Source organism: Vanacampus margaritifer, chromosome 16, assembly GCF_051991255.1.
Source record: "Vanacampus margaritifer isolate UIUO_Vmar chromosome 16, RoL_Vmar_1.0, whole genome shotgun sequence".
Classification (NCBI taxonomy): domain Eukaryota; kingdom Metazoa; phylum Chordata; class Actinopteri; order Syngnathiformes; family Syngnathidae; genus Vanacampus; species Vanacampus margaritifer.
The window spans coordinates 5,902,458-5,921,942 of NC_135447.1; the positions used below are offsets into that span (position 1 = coordinate 5,902,458).

Consider the following 19,485-nt stretch of genomic DNA (forward strand, 5'->3'; position numbering starts at 1 on the left):
ATTAGTAGCCGATGAGAGGAAATTATGGAGCCGTCCTAAATTGTTTGTGTTTAAATGTGTGCAGTACTGTTTATTTGTAATAAACGTGTGAACATCATCGGGTCAAAGGCTGGCTAGAAAAGGTGTTCGACATCATCACATTGTCGGTACGATATTTTATATAATATTCAGGTGTTTCTGTTTCACAACATCTATCCAGCAAGTCTGCATGTCGTGCGGTGATTGCTGACGCCACCAAAGCAAACTATCTGATTGGACAAAGTCTCTTGTCCCCGCCCTCTTCAGATTCTTTTGAGCAATATGATTGGCTGAGCTATCGTTTGCGTCTGCGAAACACGTTGAGGGGGCGGGTCTATTTGAAGGCTGCTTGAGCGCTGCTCTTTCTCTTGGATGTACGTCTACGTACACTACGTCAGTCAGGTACCTAACTTTTTATTGTTTTCAAGCGTGTTAAGATCATTGTATAGTTAACTAGTTTAAGCCAAGAGAAGAGCTAAAGAAAAACTAGTAAATGGCGGTAATTTGACACTAATTTTTGTTCAGTTTTAGCTATAGACATGTATCTGTCTTTTTGTTAACTGCGTCTAATGATAACTAACGATTTACTTTTGTCATGCTGAGATAAAAACATATAGCTGACTCTAATGACATCCAAACGTCCAACCCAAGGATATTGAATTCTATAATCTCACCAGTAAAAACAATAGTATTTCTCCTACATTGCCAATCAAAAGTGGGCATTACTGTATTATCTTTGAACAGGATTTAAAAATTTTTTTTTTTTTAATAAATACAATTTATCTATCTATCTATGTAACTGCAGAATAATCGAGTAGATAAATACAAAAATAAAGCTGAAAGAAAGGTTACACACTGTGGTTATCTTACCTATACGTTATATTCCCATTAAGAATTTCAGGGTTAATTATATTTAAAATAAAATAAAACATTCATCATAACTTCTAATCTTGTTTTTGCAGCATACTAATAATGAGGTCAAAGAGTCAAGCACCAAATGGCAAGGCTCCCCAGAACACAGAGAGGGAATTTGGAGGAACCCTTGGTGAGTCACTTCCACCTGCTCTTCCTGCCAGCATCTTGGCACTGCCACTGCTTATTTATTTTGGGGAGTATTTTCAAATGTAAATATTGATGTGGTTTAGCAATCTTTTGAAAGGCATCCATTAAGGAGCTTGTCCTCCATTAAAGTCGCAGGTGAGCTGGATTATATACTTTGGGTACACGCTTGGATATGTCGCCATGCTATCACAGAGGACATACAGTACAGTGACAATCTTGACTGAGAGGCAGATTTCCGAACCACTAGTCTTTAAAAAAAAATGTTGGATGTTCTTTCTAATTTTAAACAAACACTTTCATTTTAAAAATCAAAAAATGTTCAACAGAATACTTTTATTACATAAAAAAGAGCAAAGCCCTCACAGCAACTGTGCGCGTGGGACTTTAGTTTTTCTATTGAACTGAGTGTCAGATTTAATCATTTTAGAAATAAAAAACAAGCTTTGAATGTGTCAGCTCCACATTTCACAGACTTCAAAATGTAACATAACTGAGCTGAACCGTTGATGCGTGAATTATTTACAGTACGACATCACTTCTCAAATACTGTCTGCTTGCATTTGTATTCCATCGCCAGGGGCCGTTTGCATTCCCGTCTTCCTGCCATTGACGGTGCTTTTCCTGATTTGCGTGAGTCGATCTCCTGACGCAGCTCTGCTCCAGTGGCCGCCGCCTTTGCCCTCACTCGACCAGCTTTGGGACCCTTTGGCTCCCCTCCTCCTGCTAGGCTGGATAGCTTTGCATGCTTTCCTCTATTTGCTGCCAGTTGGAAAGGTACAAGTTCATTACAAATGTTTACAATCACAGGTGATACAATCATGTAGCAGTGGTTAGTCCAGCTGCTGCTACTCGTATGGTATAGGGACTGGTGATACTTTCAACTGTGCGTAAATGAGAAAACTACTATTTGAGCATGAGTGTGGGGGTGGGGGTGTGTGTGTGGGGGGGGGGGGATCTGTTTGTATTTTGAATGTCAAGATGATAGCTACATTATACAAGTGACACAAAATTCACCATTAATTGGCATAATTGCCAATGGCACATTCAATTTAACAGATTTGAATGGTTCCTATTTGAAATTTAAATCATTCAGCTTCAACTCACAATACTTACCAAAAATTCTAAATTTTCACACTGATTATTACGATTTTTAATTTTTTTCTCTCCTTTAATTTCTAAAAAATTTTGCCCGATTCAAACCATTCCAACTTAAAACTATTTAGCCTCTAATGCAAAAAATAAAATAATAATAATCATAATGACAATGAATATTATTAGGTTTCTAACAAGTTTATGTAGTTATATTAGATTCTATTATTTATTACGGTATTACGTAACATTATTTTCGTCATTGGGGATTGCAGCAGTGCAGAACTTCACAGTTTCATACTGAGAGCTATTTCTAATATTTTGTACTACTGTGCAGTTCAATAAGATGAAATATCAATTAAATTCAGTATTGGGCAGTGCATAGCAAAATTACGAAATCATCTTTGTGCCGGCATACCTAATGTCGTAGTTTAGAAGTCGGGTATAACAAATGATTTCCTAGTAAATTGTTAACAATGTTTAAAATGTCTCTGCAGGTTTCTGAGGGATTAGTGTTGAGGGATGGAACACGTCTCAAGTATCCCATAAACGGTACGTTTATTTATTTATTTTTGTGGCAATTTTGGTGCATCCATCCATCTATTTTTTTTTTTTTTGTACTAGACAGACAATCTACTCTTTAGTAGTCACTTATAACGATAGCAAGTACCGATTCCAGTAGTATTTTTGAGACATAATATCCCCCCCCCCCCTCCACAAAAAAAAAAAACAATGACAAATTTTAAAGATGTTTCTGTAATATTTTTTTCCATTTGTTCATAAATTACATATTTTGTATAGGACACACAATAAAATAAGTTTAGGTAAATTATTCATGGGCATCTGTCAATGTGTGCCTTATGTTCCTGATCATAAAACGGCCACAAGATAGCTGCCACTACTGGTATCGGCCCCCGTCGCGAGTACCGATAACTTGAAATGCCGGATATCACTTGCCCATCTCTTCTCAGAATCACACATTTGGTCATCTTAAAGTCCTCTATTAACTCATTCACTGCCATAAATTCATTTTTAAAAAAAGATTCTTAAAAATTAGGGATAAATAGGCAGTCATTTAAAAAAAATGTAATTAATCACACATTTTATATCTGTTCTAAATGTACAATAAAAAAATTCTAGGTTTTCATACTCTTGTTAACAAAAGTGAAAAAAATATGTTAAACTAATAGAAATAGTTAAAATAATTTTTTGACGTTTATAGCCGTCAACGGCAGTGAATGATTTTTTTTTTTAAAGGAAAGAAAATGTAAAAAATTTGGGGCGTCAGGTGATTAAAGTTTTTAATCGTAATTACGCTCATGACTTCACTAGTTAACTCGCGATTAATCACAAATTTCATATCTGTTCTAAATGTACAGTAAAAAAACAAATCTAGGTTTTTATATTCTTGTTAACAAAAGTGGGGAAAAAAATGATATAATAGAAATAGTTGAATTTTATTTTGGTTGACGTTTATAGTCGTCATTGGCAGCAAATGAGTTAAGCTAGCATGTACCGTATGCTTTTGGACTGTGGGCGGCGAAACAAACTCACAGGAATCTCCGAGACGATACTGTAAGCCTATATGTTCCTTGATGCATCTTTTAATCTGCACTTCATTCCAGAGTTCATCTTATTTACATTACGACCTCCTACCGACGAGTTTAGGATTTCCCCTCTCGGCCAACAACATTTCGAATGTTTGTTTCTCCCCCTGCAGGTTTCCATAGCTTGTGCATCAGCGGCGCATTGCTGATGTTGCTTCTGATGTTCGAGGCTCCTTTGGGCCATCTGTTCCAGCTGATGTTGCCTCTGGCTGTGTGTGCAACAGGAGCGTCCTTCATGCTCTCCGTCTACCTCTATATTTGTTCCTTTTGGGCGCCTGCTCACGCGCTTGCTTTGGGGGGCAACACAGGTGAGAAACGAAGCTTCATCATTTAAAAGGCACGGGCCGTCTAAGAGCAGCCCTCCATGCGAATGTACTTTTATTCGTTACGCTCTGTGCTGAAGGGTTCGGACGTTCCCGTGGCTAAGTGGTAGAGATGGGAGATATAAAGTTGTTGTCGAGAGGCAGCAAAATGTCCTCGCAGGGGAACAGTTTGCAGCCAGTAGGCTTCAGGCACTCGCACACAAGAAGATGACCCGCTTACCTGTACACATCAGCTCCACTTTAGAATTTTGAAATTGAAGAGAGTCGAGTGGTCTGATTTAACCACTGCTGGCTGAAATGCGCAGCTTGTCAAAGACATGCCTCACTGTGCCTTATTATAAATATTACACAAAACAAAGAAGAGCTTTTTTTCAAGTATGTGCCTTTTATAACATGCAAAGAATAACTTTGAGCTAACGTAATAGATCCATGCTCCTTTTCTGGATGTTGTTGGAATGCATTTGAATCCGAGACATGTAGGACATTTAGTTTTGGCCTTTTGTAACATTGATTAAATATGGGGGGGGGGCAAATTGTATCAACATTTTCAATCATTAGATTTACATAATTGTCTGAGAAATATTCTAAGGATACATTATTGTGGAGGTATGTTTGAATGCACATAGCTAGACAATTAACTCATTCGCTGCCATTGACGGCTATAGACGTCAAAAATTCATTTGAACTATTTCTATTAGTTTAGCATTTTTTTCCCCCACTTTTGTTAACAAGAGTATGAAAACCTAGAAAAAAAAATATTGTACGTTTAGAACAGATATAAAATGTGTGATTAATTGTGAGTTAACTAGTGAAGTCATGCGATTAATTACGGAAAAAAATATGCCCCTAATTTTTAATTATCTTTTCTTTTTTTAAAGAAAAAAACAAAAGATTATAAAAAAAATTAGGGGCATCAGGCGATTACATTTTTTAATCATAATTAATCGCATAACTTCACTAGTTAACTCACAATTAATCACAAATTTTATATCTGTTCTAAATGAACAATAATAATAAAAAAATTCTAGGTTTCCATACTCTTGTTAACAAAAGTGGGGAAAAAATTTAACTACTAGAAATTGTTCAAATGAGTTTTTGACGTCTATAGTATGCCGTCAATGGTAGTGAATGAGTTTAATTTGGTCACGTTCATTGACATTGGCCTGAAAGAAATTAATTTTCATTTCACAGATTACAGTTTTACCGTACTTTTGTATTTTTTTATTTTTTTTTAAGGAAATCCTCTGTATGACTTCTTCATTGGTCGGGAGCTAAACCCTCGTATAGGTCATTTTGACCTGAAATATTTCTGTGAACTCAGACCAGGTCTGATTGGCTGGGTAAGTAGAACTTTAGAGAACAACTTGTCATCTTTGTTATTTATCATCAAAGCCATTATTTACATCAAAACATTATTTCAAGTTAACATTTCTTGTGAGGCGCACACTGAATATTGTGTCAAAGTATGTAACCGAGTGCTGTCTTTGAAGTTACGGCCATTAGGTGGCGATGTTGTTCAACATATATATTTTTTTAAGCTTACACTGACAGAATCACAAAATGAATTCTCACCCTCCTGACCTTTTGATAAATGTGGAATATTTTTGAAGTACCCTCTAAAATCTTTCTGTGAATTACCAATAATCATGAAAAAAAAAAAAAAGTTGAGTATCCGCATTTGTTTGGACACAAAGCATCGGTTCACCCATTCTGTATGTAATGATACCTTTTATTAAGTGACATCTATTTTCACTTTTTTGTGTTTACAGTCAAAACAGTAAAGGCTTTGCCCATTTGATCATTTTAGAGTGAGTTGTGTAGGAGAGAACACAAAAACCTCCCACCCAACTAACTGTGTGTGGGAGATTTTGGTTTGAATGTCTTGACATTTATTCGACAGCATCTTTTCCTTGCCATATCTTAGTACTTTTCACTGACTAATAACTATAAAATATGTTGATATTCGTAGCTTATTCAAATGACCGGTTAATTATGCAAATTAACCTCTTTGTCTCAGCACGTGATGCAAACATAAGCGTGACACGGAACAGATGGAACATCAATATATGATATTGTTTGGTCCGGGATGCATTTTTCTGCGAGAGTCATGTGCAGTTCATGTAAGAATCACAAACTCGCTTCATTTGAGATACGCTAATCGTATTGTTTACAATTTTGGGAGTGAAAATTTGAAAACAAAACAATGCAATGAACACACGGCTTTGTTTCTCCTCACCTGGAAAGGAATCAAGAATATAGACATGATAACTGAGGTCACGTGACGTTCGTGTGAGGTCATTCTAGATTTTGCTCTTTTCGGCCTACTCGGCTGATAAAGATCCGATCTTTGCGGGGAGAGCTCTCAAATAAGTTGATTTAAATTCAGGGCGTCGATGAATAAATTATAAAACATGCACTTTTTGTGTGTGTGTGTGTGAGAATAAAAAAACACTCATTCGGTGCCCAAACACGTTCACTATTCACACTCCTTGCAACAGATTAGAATACAATAGAAGTGCCACCGTTCCTTCAAATTTTGCTGCTACCGTTATTGAATATTGCGATAATAATCGATGTATGTTGCATGCTCATCTGGAAATACAGACCGAAATTCATCATCGTCGAAATCCCACATCATGTGCTTTTCTTTCAGGTGGTGGTAAACTTTGGTATGCTGATGCAAGAAGTGGAACTTCGAGGCTCCCCTTCACTCGCCATGATCCTGGTCAACAGTTTTCAGTTGCTGTACGTGGCTGATGCTCTGTGGAACGAGGTGGGATGTCCAACCGCATAATTACTTAGAATATGATTTGTAGGTTTAGCCAAGTATCGCAATTTCCAGACTATTGGGCGCACCTGAACATAAGACGCATCCACTAAATTAATGAAAGGTTTCCACGTTGTTAGAATGGGATTTTTACACAAAAATATTTTTTTTTGTTCTAAAATTACCTTAGTTACTCGAAATTAACACACTGATGGCCAATTATTTTTGCTTCAATCTATAGATATGCAAGGAATTGTAATGATCTACCCCAGTCAGACTCGCTAATGCTAATTAGCGCGCTACTCGCGGCATTTTTAGCACTCAAAAGAACGGCTCCACGCTGGGAAAAAAACTTTTATTGGAATAACTTGATCGTGACTTTTTCCCACACTGCCCCTAAGTGGCCAAATCTGGTACAACATAAACACTCCAAATAAAAGGCATACAGACAAAGGGAAGACGGTATAAAATAATTGAAATAAAATCGATTTTGGGACCTTTAAAATTGATTCTGAATTGTACTAAATGAGGATCGATTTTTTTGGCACACCCTTATAATTTAGTATTCTTACTTTTTTATGACATTTTTATTTAGTCATGAGGCATGAGATTTTTTGAATGTAAATAAATTGGATGACTTTGTAACAATCCGTAGTATGGAACCGCGCCACATGGTGGCGCCTCTTTGTTTTTGTTATGCCGATTTTTGCGCTTTATTTTTGGCTATCCAACAGCGCCGTCCATGGCTGCACTACCTCCACCACTTTGCTTCAATCTATAGATATGCAAGGAATTGTAATGATCTATCTACTCCAGTCTGACTCGCTAATGCTAATTAGCGCGCTATATCGCGGCACTTTTATCACTCAAAAGAACGGCTCCACGCTGGGAAAAAAACTTTTATTGGAATAACTTGATCGTGACTTTTACCTTCTACTCTCTAATGTGGCTACAACTTAACAGTGTAATAGACTGCGTGGAGCCACACTGCCCCTCAGTGGCCAAATCGGGTACAACACGAACAGTGCTCCAAATAAAGGCGCACACAGACAAAGGCAAGACGGTATAAAATAATTTAAATAAAATTGATTTCGGGACATTTAAAAAAGATTTTGAATCATACTAAATGAGAAACGCAATTCTTATGAGAATCGATTTTTTTGCCACACCCCTAATGTGCTGTATATTTTTTGGTACCCGATTCTCTCCACGCAAACTCAAAAAGTGAAGTATTAACTGCATAGTAATATGTTGGGGATGTTTGATACCACATTTTTTCAGACCGATACCAGTACAAGTGTTCACTCTTTGAGTATTCACCAATACCGAGTACTTCTAGAACGTTTGATACGTAAAAGTAACGACAAAAAAAGCGTGAAGCAAGATATTTTTTTCTGACGCAGATGATGATTCGCCAATCTATCAAACTGCCTCAGTATAGCGCCAACTACTGCCAAGGAGGGCTTACTCAATGCCAGATTTTTAGTTTTTTGTTTTATGTATATATATTTATTTTTGTATCAGTGGCTGGCATTGGCAGAGTTGGTATTGGTACTCGCCCATCCCTAGTAATTTGATAGATTGGGATTTCTTGTGTCCAGACATATTCACTCTAAAAAGAGAATTGTTGAACCAACTTAAGTTTAAAAAGAGAATTGTTGACCAATTAAAAAAAAAAAAAATTGCTTCAAGTGGTAACATACGATTGGATTAAATTCAATTAAATTAACCTTCATATATATATTTGAATTGGTCAACAATTCAATTTATAATCTTAAATTGGTTCAACAATTCTCTTTTTAGAGTGTAGAACTTCTCTTACCTTGCTAACAATTTGAACAGTCACCAAGAATCATGATGCAAGTGGATTTGCCCCAATAGGGCTTGAAGTAAAGAACAATAAAAAGAAGGTTTACAGTCTGGAATTCACGGTTAATCTCATAAGCGTCATCTATTTGTTCATTCTTACCAGGAGGCCGTTTTGACCACGATGGACATTGTGCATGACGGTTTTGGCTTCATGCTGGTCTTCGGTGACCTGACTTGGGTTCCTTTCACATACAGCCTGCAGGCGGCTTTTCTGGTTGAACATCCTCAAGCTCTCAGCCCGTTGGGAGTTGCAGCTATAATAACTTTAAATGGTAACCACCTACTTATCCTCAATTTTACAACATGTTGTTTTTCCGTTCTTAAGATACTCTCCATCCATCCGCCTTAGGTATCGGATATTGTATTTTTCGAAAATCCAACTCACAGAAGAATCAATTCAGGAGAAACCCCACACATCCGAGTGTTGCAGGTCAGTATTCATTCATCAGCATTCATATTCAAAGGTTTCTTTTCTTGTCAGTGGAATACGATGATATAGTGAAGGCATCCATCAGGGGCGTCTGCCAGCGTGATTGTGAAATGCCTCATTAGTTGAAGTGATTGCGACATTCTCCCTGCATTATCCACGGCTCCTCGCAGGGCTGGAGACTATCGCCACAGCAACAGGGAAGCGTTTGCTGGTGTCTGGTTGGTGGGGTCTCGTTCGTCATCCCAATTACTTGGGCGATCTCCTCATGGCCTTGGCTTGGTCTCTGCCTTGTGGTAAGAACACGCCATCATATGTGTGTGCATTTATATTTGATATATTCACTTGTATTCACTTCATTCTGGCCACTGCTGGGTGTTTTTAACAGTGCCTTGGCAGTGCACTTAGTGCAGTGTTGGGTAACTTAAATGCTGGAGGGGGGCCATCATTTTTTATTTTTTTTTTACTGGGGTGGGCACATAGGACCACACACTTCCTAACTAGATCTATGAGGAAAATTGCTATTTCAGATTGGGACACAATTCGAACATATTGTTCTTTTAATAGATTTCATTTTTGAAGCAACAAAATAACAACATACTGTATTTTATTTTCACATTTTGGATTTTTTCCAGTTTTTCCCGGATCCGGATTGGGTTCGTAAAAAAAAATAAAATAATATATATATATATTTTTTATAAATAATTTAATTTTTTTTCAATTTTCTGCTTGTTCTTTATTTTTAATTTTTTATTAACTCATTCAATGCCAGCCCAGTTAAATTTTGGGATTTTTTACGTCTATAGCCGTCACTGGCACTAAATGAGTTAATCAAGTGGCCAGTCCTATCCCTGACGTCATGTGACTTGTCCAAATTGAGTTAAATAACAACATACTGTATTTTATTTTCACACTTTGGATTTTTCCTGGATCCACTGTCGGGTTTGTAAAAATAAATAAATAAATAAATAAATAAATATATTTTTTAAAATTTTCGGCTCTTTCTTTTTTCTTTTTTTTATTATTAACTCATTCAATGCCAGCCCAGTTAAATTTTGGGATTTTTGACGTCTATAACCGTCACTGGCACTAAATGAGTTAATCAAGTGGCCAGTCCTATCCCTGACGTCATGTGACTTGTCCAAATTGAGTTAAATAACAACATACTGTATTTTATTTTCACACTTTGGATTTTTCCTAGTTTTTCCCGGATCCGGATTGGGTTCGTAAAAAAAATAAATATTTTTTTTTTTTTATATAAATAATTTCAATTTTTTTCAATTTTCTGCTCGTTCTTTATTTTTTATTAACTCATTCAATGCCAGCCCAGTTAAATTTTGGGATTTTTTACGTCTATAGCCGTCACTGGCACTAAATGAGTTAATCATGTGGCCAGTCCTATCCCTGACGTCATGTGACTTGTCCAAATTGAGTTAAATAACAACATACTGTATTTTATTTTCACACTTCGGATTTTTCCCGGATCCACTGTCGGGTTTGTAAAAATAAATAAATAAATAAATATATTTTTTAAAATTTTCGGCTCTTTCTTTTTTATTTTTTTTATTATTAACTCAATCAATGCCAGCCCAGTTAAATTTGGGGATTTTTGACGTCTATAGCCGTCACTGGCACTAAATGAGTTAATCATGTGGCCAGTCCTATCCCTGACTTCATGGGACTTGTCCAAATTGAGTTAAATAACAACATACTGTATTTTATTTTCACACTTCGGATTTTTCCCGGATCCACTGTCGGGTTTGTAAAAAAAAAAATTATATAATAATAATAATAATAAAAATAAAATAAAAATAAAAAAATATTTTTTTAAATATTTTCGGCTGTTTCTTTTTTAAATTATTATTATAATCAAGTGGCCAGTCCTATCCCTGACGTCATGTGACTTGTCCAAATTGAGTGAAATTTAAATGGTTTATTCATGGTCAGGCTGAGAAAGAAAATATTTAATAAAGAGAAATATTCACAATTGTTTTTTCTACTATATGTAGACAGTATATATCTATATACAGTATAATTATCACGCAGAACCCACATAATTTATGATAAAGGTAAATTATCAACAATAAAATGTGCCCATCTCTATGATTCCTAACCCAATTTTAGTTGCCCAGCAGAAGATGGTCCACACAAAGTTGCATAATAGTGACACGTAGTCCTACTTTCAGTGATTGATGATTTTGCGTATGACGGAGTAGTGCAGTTTGCAACCCGCAACCCTCACTTCCTTCTATTATCACATAAATTGTTGCGACTCATGCTAGACGCGTTGAAGGTCTGGTCTCATTGTTCCTGTCTAGCGCGCATAAAAATGGAGGCTGTCAGTCCTTTGTTACTGCTGACACATCAACATGATTTGACTCATTGTTTCGCTGCTTTTGTAACTGAGAAGCACAAAAGTTGAGGAGGAAGAAATATGAATGTGAGCACAATGACGACTGGTGGACGGAACAACCCCTGACCGAACAAACGAAATGGATGTTCGATTGAAAAGAAAAAAGAAAACCCTTTTTTTTTTTTTTTTATGTCAAAGTGGTAAATGATGACACCCACCCAACTGTTAAGCTGGAGAAGAAAATGTGCAGGTTCAATACAGCGATTTACAAAAATAATGATCCTCATTCCCTCTTCACCATCTGCTTCTTTTTCGGTAGGAGTCTCACATCTTCTGCCGTACTTCTATGTGATATATTTCACTGTCTTGCTGATTCACCGCGAGGCCCGTGATGAGAAACACTGTAGAGCCAAATATGGACTTGCATGGGACACATATTGTCGACGTGTCCCCTACAGGATCATCCCTTATATTTACTGAAGAGTAAAAGCTCCAACTCCAACCAAAACTATTTTATTCTTCGTAACACATTCATGCATGAATGCGATGGCTGACATCTTGGAGGAAAATGCAGTTACTTATTGATTAGCTAAATTTCTCACATTATAATAGAGGCCAAGTGGACAAAATAAAAATAAAAAAAATTTGATTTACAACTTTGACCCAATTCTTTTAAAAGTGTTGCTCTGGTTTTATGTTTTTTGTTTCTTTTATTTTATTTTTTTGTCAACTCATGGTTTGACCAATCAATTTAGAATTATTGAAATTAGTGGTAAAGTGGACTTATGAGTTTTCTAACAATTCTTGTATATATTTATGTGCAAATACGATTGGCTTTTAATAAACATACAGTATATTTTATAGGAAAAGTTTTATTGTATTTCTTTAGTTAGTTTTTTTTTTTTTTGATGAAATGAGGATGTACTGTATATGTTTTTCATGCCCCGTTTGTAAGTGTATGTGAAATAAACATTTACAAAGCACCGAACCATTCAAATCTTGCATCATCATTGAAATGATGTAACTGTCTGGTTAGCTGTTTAGCTAGCTAGCTAGTTGGGCCATTTAAATCAAGAGTGCCAAGAGGAGTCAAACAATATCACAAGTGTTTCATGAAACTTCATTTGTCTATCACTACTGATTAGTATTTTCACATTTTTTAAAATAGGGTTAGGGTTCCAAAGTAGGGTTTCAAACTAGGGTTTGGGTTCCAAAGTATGGTTTTAAAATAGGGTTAGGGTTCCAAAGTAGGGTTTTAAAATAGGGTTAGGGTTCCAAAGTAGGGTTTCAAATTAGGGTTAGGGTTCCAAAGTAGGGTTTCAAATTAGGGTTAGGGTTCCAAAGTAGGGTTTTAAAATAGGGTTAGGGTTCCAAAGTAGGGTTTAAAAATAGGGTTAGGGTTCCAAAGAAGGGTTTTAAACTAGGGTTAGGGTTCCAAAGTAGGGTTTTAAAATAGGGTTAGGGTTCCAAAGTAAGGTATCAAATTAGGGTTTGGGTTCCAAAGTAGGGTTTCCAACTAGCTTCTGGGTTTTAAAATAGGGTTTTCAATTAGGGTTTGGGTTCCAAAGTAGGGTTTCCAACTAGGGTTTGGGTTCCAAAGTAGGGTATCAAATCAGGGTTAGGGTTTTAAAATAGGGTTAGGGTTTCAAAATAGGGTTTCAAACTAGGGTTAGGGTTCCAAAGTAGGGTTTTAAAATAGGGTTAGGGTTCCAAAGTAGGGTTTCAAACTAGGGTTAGGGTTTTAAAATAGGGTTAGGGTTCCAAAGTAGGGTTTTAAAATAGGGTTAGGGTTCCAAAGAAGAATTTTAAATTAGGGTTAGGGTTCCAAAGAAGGGTTTTCAATTAGGGTTTGGGTTCCAAAGTAGGGTTTAAAAATAGGGTTAGGGTTCCAAAGTAGGATTTCAAACTAGGGTTGGGGTTCCAAAGAAGGGTTTTAAATTAGGGTTTGGGTTCCAAAGTAGGGTTTCCAACTAGGGTTTGCCTACTGCACATGTATTTAAACAGGATATACGTACATTCACCTTTTTTAATGAGGAAGTAATTTACAATTGTTGGATTGAAAAATAAATCAGTAGAAAGCACGATAAGTGGAACATAAATAAATGTGCATAAGTAAATTTGCTTTTTCTTTTTTTTTTTTTAACTCAACATTTAGACGTCTAGCAGGGGGCACCAGTGAGGCCCGGCCTCACTTGCCTCCCTTGGCCAAAAGGCATGCTATGAATATATTAGCTCCTCTCATAATAATACAAAATGGATCCTCTATTGAGTTGAATTCAGTCCTAAAGAAGAAAAAGTAGTAAGCATTTGCTAAACATTGACATTGCAGTTGTATGTTGATCTAAAGCCCCCTATTCTATTTACACACATTTGCATCTGATTAAAAGCCATACATTTCATTTCCCCTTACTGATTGTGAATCCCATTGGATGAAGCCAGCAAATATTATTGCTTTCACACACAGTGAGTCGTGCAAATTGAGGTGAGAGTGCATTCAGTTGATGGACATCTTCATTTGTCACCTCCACGCACCCACTTAAGCACACTTTGCCTCGGGCTTCGCCCACACCTCACTCAAGCTATTTTTTGCCTTGCTTTTCATACATAAAGTGCTAATGACAAACATGCTGAGACTGCTCGGTGGCTGGAGAAATTTTTCGAATGTACATTTATTAGTCTACAGTGCATTTATTTTTCAAATCCTTTGCTATATTGTGGACTATTATTTACCATTTTACAGTCGTAGAACAGTGGAATTGATTAAAAAAAACAAATGTAAAGCATGATATTCCAGTAATTAAAAAAAAAAAAGGAGCTATCTGAGGGATGAAATGTTAAATTGTTCTTAACCTAGGTTCGATTGGTCTCGGGGGTCAAGACGCACACCAGATGACTCAAATGATTCGTGATGATACGCCACGATTGGCCATCATTGGCTGCAGGTGATCACTGCTACATTGCTCCTTGTGCTGCAGGGAATTTGGTGTGCTCGGTAGTCGATTTGTGGCTGTTGGGACATTTCTTTATTTTTGTAATCCCTTCATACTTTGTTGAAGAAAAAAAAAATGGTCGGACCAATTTGTGCAAAACAAATTCGCATGTATTTAAAGTCAACATTTACCTTCTGTCATTTGAGTGCCTTGGTTCACAATTTACTCCAATCCGGCATGTTGTTTTTTTTTATTATTATTGCACATCCCGAATAACATGCGAGGTCCTACACTGCCTTGTGTAATGATGAATTAGCGATTCAGTATGCGCGCGTCCATGTGTGTGTGTGTGTGCCAATCTTACCGCTTCGAGCCCTGCGGTTGTAGCCAGTTTCCATGGCAACGTGTCTATGCGAGCACAGACGTAGGAAGAGAGAGGGGAAAGGCGTTGAGACAGTTATGGCGGTGTGGAGGGTGATGAAAAAAAGGAAGAGTCCAGGACGAGCGTGAAAAGAGTGCGAGCCGTGGGAGAAACAGATGCATCTGGTGTGTGCGCGTGTGTGTGTGCGTGTATGTATATGTGCCCTGCAATAAGCCATCATGCAAGCATTGTTGTTGTGCTTTTTATGGAGACTTATTATGCGCAGACCTTCAGTCATATAAACGTGTAGCAAATGTGCAAAAGAAACACTGGCGGGCAGGTGAACTTGAACCGTTTGAGTGAAAGCCTCGGAGGGAGTCAAACAGGAATGTCTAATACAATTTTGTTTCCATGGTGACAGTAGAGAATGAGATGTCCTTTTCAGTCAGAGGGGGAAAAAAAAATCCGCTTGTTGCTGCGTTGATTTCTGTCGTATCACTGTTAAGACATGAAGCATTCTTGGCGGGCAAAAAGTATGTTTACGCAGCGTAGCTTTTCTTGACGTAGCAAAATGCTAACAAAATTGCTGTGTTGTGAGGTTTAAGGAACTTGTTTGTCTTATCAGGCATTATAAAGGTCACTGAGTTACTGTCATTGGAAATAAAATATTTTAAAACATGAAAGTAGTTGGAATTTTATTTTGAGATGTACATTTTATTTTAGGCTTGCAACTGTCACTAAAATAATTTGATTTAAAAAAAAAAAATTTTTTACATCAATTTATTCAAAACTTGGATATTTTGTTCCCAAATAAAAATTGATTATGATTCAGTCAACATCATTTTCCAAACTAAAATCAGATATTTGCAAATGTCCTATTTGGATTAAACACAAATATAACCTGTTTGCTTTCGAGGAGGACTACAGAAAATCCCAGAATATTTACTGGTGAGAGTTGTCGATTCATTTGGTAATTGATTGCTTGTCAATTAATCGATGAACTTTTGCACCTCAGCTGTATTTAAATGAATGTGCCTTTCCCTCACATCTAAATTCCTGTTCTTGGCACAGTATCAGTTGTGCAAAGACAACAACACAATTGGGCAAGATACTGACTCAGGAAAAAAATAAAAAAATAAAAAAATAAAATTTGCACTGCTGTATTATTTTATTAGAATACATATGAATTGCTTGTTTATGAACTGTACATCAAAGTGTAACCTGATAGATCTAAAGTTAACCACCAAACTGGTTATAGCATACAATGACCAAAGATGTATAAAAGACGGTTACAAATATATATGTCTGAAATAACTGAAGTAAAGACGATCGAGCAAATTGTATTTCTCCAACTGCTCTTGTGTGTTTAGTGGTGATTGTCCTGACTTATTCAAACGAATGTCATGTACCGTATCACTCATGGACACAACATTAAGTACGCCCGCACAACAACATTTACAACAGCACGACGTTGAATCTGATCTTTTTGAGAGTGGTCAATACAGGACATTAATATCAAATAATTGTTTTTTTTTTAATGTATTTCTTGTATTGGATATGATGAACTTGTGCAGGTGTCCTCAATATTGTGGCCAGGATTGATTTGTGTTTCTTCGGGGGTTGGGGGGGATTGTTGAGTACATGAATCTCATTCCCGTTGTTTAGAAACACATTCAATTATTTTTTAAAAATAAAATAAAAAAATCCACATTGACACTGGAAGTTCCCATAATTTCTGAGATTTTTCTTTACCTCTTCCTTTCTGGAATTTTCCAAGGGACATTTTAATGAGGTTGTGTGTCAATGAACTGGTCATTTGGGGTAATTACTTTTTAAAGTAAAACTATAAAAAAGTAAAATCAAACTGAGTTCTTTTTTTTTTTAAACACTTAAAATTAAAATTTGTATTAATCTCAAAACGTAACGCTTTAACTTTGACAGCCCTACTTTTTTTTTTTTTGCGATAAACATGCATGCTAACAAATTAACATCATTTAATCCTATTCCCTTATTTTTATTAAATTTTTTGTAATCCTTTGTTTATTTCATGATGTGCTTCATTCCATTGAACTTAATGAATCATTTAATTGCACTTTAACCCGCCGAGATTTTTGAAAGCATTTTTTATATGGCAATGGCTTTGTTTTTCTTCAGTTTTACTGTTTATCAGTTTGTATTATGAGATTAGCGTGAACGATAAAAATCATTAACAATACACTGTAAGAAATATGTTCTGTAACATGTAAGCTAAATCATGAAAGAAATATTGTAAATAATGTAAATATGCAGTCATTAAGAATAAAATCAAGTTATTGTTGTCCATGGTAAAATAGCCCATGTTTATTTGTGTCATTTGGAAACAATTGAATTTATTCCTGTTAGGCTTTAATCCTAGTATTGCTGTCTATTAAAAAAAAAAAAAAAAAGATCCATACTTCAAATATTTCGACAGGCTGCGGTACTCATGACACGTTTTCCTAAGTAGCAACACCAGACATGTTATATCAGCGCTTGTTAATTACACATGGAGCCGAATGGGAAAACTGTTTTATCAGGCCCCCGGAATTTCTGCACCCCTACTTGCTCTTCAAGTCACAATGGAATCATCACTTATCTACAAACTAATGAACACATGAGAGCGAGAGCAGATGAGCAAAGGCTTGGTCATCAAGCGGCGATGACTTCATGTGTTCCGATTGCGTTATCTAGATGAGCGGAACGACTCTTTACACGTCCGAAATAATCATTAGCGCTGAGTCTCTGTCACGCACGCACGCACGCACACACACAAACATTGTCATCGAACCTATGGCGTCGCTAGTTTGGAGTTTTTAAATTGCTTGTCATACGTGAGATGTCACTGTGGCTAAAGTAGCTAGCGTCGGCGCTAACGCGTAAACTTAGCTGTAAATAAGGCCGTTTCTGCACACACACAAAAAAACAAAGAATATTTTGTAGTTATTTTTTTCTTCTGCTTCTTAAGAAAACCATTGTACCAAGATAAGATTTTTTTTTTTTTTTTTTTTTTTTTATGCCGCCGCTGAGTTTACAGTAGGTGACGATGTACAGTATTTCTCAAGCCTCATGGTTGCTTTTTCACTTCACAAATTGTTCTTTGGCACAATGTTTTTCATATACAATCTTTTGGCATTGAATCTGTGAGCACAAAGCTCTGTTGCGCGGGGGTGGGGTGGCGGGTTAGGGGGGGGGGGGGTTCTATGGCATTTACCGGGAAGTTAATAAAGTTACAGCTAGCATACTTTTCAAGTTGAATAGAAACTTCAACCTTGCTGTTTCATTGTTATTTTTATAGTTGGAAAATGACCTTGATGACCTTGGTAGCCTTTTTCTATACCTTGATTGAAAGTGGCTGTGCACGCACCGATCTGTAATTTCCCTGCCTGCATTTTCTTTAGTTGAGTTCTTCTCTATTTTACAGTAAAATGTGATCCTCAACACAGCAGGAAAAAAAAAACAAACAGTGGTCGGATATTAGAGATATCTATCAAAATATGGAATATTTTCCAAGTCAAAAAATGACAGACCAATTGTTTTGTGTTCCAGCCCGAGTTAAACGTTTGGAGAGTCACAGTGAGTTAAGCGACTGGATCAGTTAAGAGCAGCACGAGATCGCTCCAGCCCTTCAGAGTCCTTGTTAAGATTTGTAATGAGGCGTAAAAAAAAAAAGGCAACACAAACACCTTTTCCATCATCGGCTTCACTTTCAACCTCCATCCTTTCCTTTGTCCGCGTGTCTCACAGCAGTCTTTGTAATAAAGCGATATAAATGGATCGGAGGCAACACCTTGACATTCACAATGGCGCTCGGGTTGGGTTGGTTTAAGTTTCAGCTTCCGAAGTAGGATCGAGGGGAATCCAAGCTGATGTCGCCGTTCTTTCCTTTCAGATGCTCTTCTGAAGGTCTCAGCGTGAGAATCTCTTAGAAGCTCACCAGGGCGTAGACCATGCTTGGTCGATGAATAGATCAAGATCAACAAACACAAGGTAAGAGTTAATATACTTTTTGTTGCAAGCCTTAAGACATTGTAAGTGAATCTAAGGCTGCATTTACAAGTCAAGTGGGATGACAGGACTCAAATGGTTTAGATCTTCACATTTATTTTGTTGTAAGTGAACCTGTCTTTGATTTCCTTTATTTTTTATTATTATTATTATTTTTATTATTATTATTTTAATTTTTTTCCATTTTTTTTTCATATTTTAATTTTTTTTGTCTTTGATTTCCAATGGTCCTACCACGTATGGATACTGGGCTGGGATGTCTAAAAATCAGAGGTGTCAAATTTTATCCAGAAAGTAAAAACCCTGCCACAGTTTGGCTTTAGCCACAAGGTGCGTCAACTCGGATCTACCTGCCGGTTGACTAGAAGCACCAGTGGGCGGCTAAAGTCAAATTGTGGCAGTGTTTTTACTTTCTGGACCTGGATTTGGCACCTTTGCAAAAAAACAAAAAAAAAAAAAGTTTCACTCTATTTTTCTTCACATTCACGCCTATGGAAAAATTTACTGAGCATGTGTTTTTTTGGAATGTGTGAGGAAGCCAGAGAAAACCAATGCAAGCACAGGGAGAACGCGCAAACGCCACCCAATAAGACCGAAACTGAGATTTGAACCCTGAACCACCGAACTGCGAGGCGGATATACTAACCACTATAGCA

The 19,485-nt window shown here is 36.6% G+C and overlaps 2 protein-coding genes across 3 annotated transcripts in view; one reads left to right on the forward strand and one right to left on the reverse strand.

Annotated features, from left to right (window-relative positions):
• The first annotated feature begins 336 nt into the window (after window positions 1-336).
• Window positions 337-12,503, forward strand: tm7sf2 (transmembrane 7 superfamily member 2). The gene is made up of 11 exons (XM_077546998.1): window positions 337-420; window positions 981-1,063; window positions 1,658-1,854; window positions 2,667-2,721; window positions 3,890-4,084; window positions 5,336-5,439; window positions 6,753-6,872; window positions 8,839-9,007; window positions 9,085-9,165; window positions 9,336-9,458; window positions 11,835-12,503. The coding sequence occupies exons 2-11, from the start codon at window positions 991-993 to the stop codon at window positions 11,993-11,995; spliced, it is 1,278 nt and encodes a 425-aa protein (XP_077403124.1). The 5' UTR covers window positions 337-420; window positions 981-990; the 3' UTR covers window positions 11,996-12,503.
• Window positions 12,504-15,955: 3,452 nt separating this feature from the next.
• The window catches only part of cnih2 (cornichon family AMPA receptor auxiliary protein 2), a 40,478-nt gene continuing 36,948 nt past the window's right edge, over window positions 15,956-19,485 (reverse strand). For both annotated transcript variants that reach the window (XM_077546457.1, XM_077546456.1), the window contains exon 7: window positions 15,956-18,774. In XM_077546457.1, the coding sequence (XP_077402583.1) occupies window positions 18,747-18,774 (28 nt within the window). In that variant the 3' untranslated portion in view covers window positions 15,956-18,746. The remainder of the gene's footprint in view (window positions 18,775-19,485) is intronic.

What these genes read in the sequence shown, in the direction of transcription:
- tm7sf2 (XM_077546998.1), top strand. Translation starts at nt 991, where the DNA reads ATGAGGTCAAAGAGTCAAGCACCAAATGGCAAGGCTCCCCAGAACACA. An exon ending in GGAATTTGGAGGAACCCTTG is followed by an intron (nt 1,064 to 1,657) that starts GTGAGTCACTTC and finishes TTCCATCGCCAG; the next exon opens with GGGCCGTTTGCATTCCCGTC. An exon ending in AGCTATAATAACTTTAAATG is followed by an intron (nt 9,008 to 9,084) that starts GTAACCACCTAC and finishes CATCCGCCTTAG; the next exon opens with GTATCGGATATTGTATTTTT.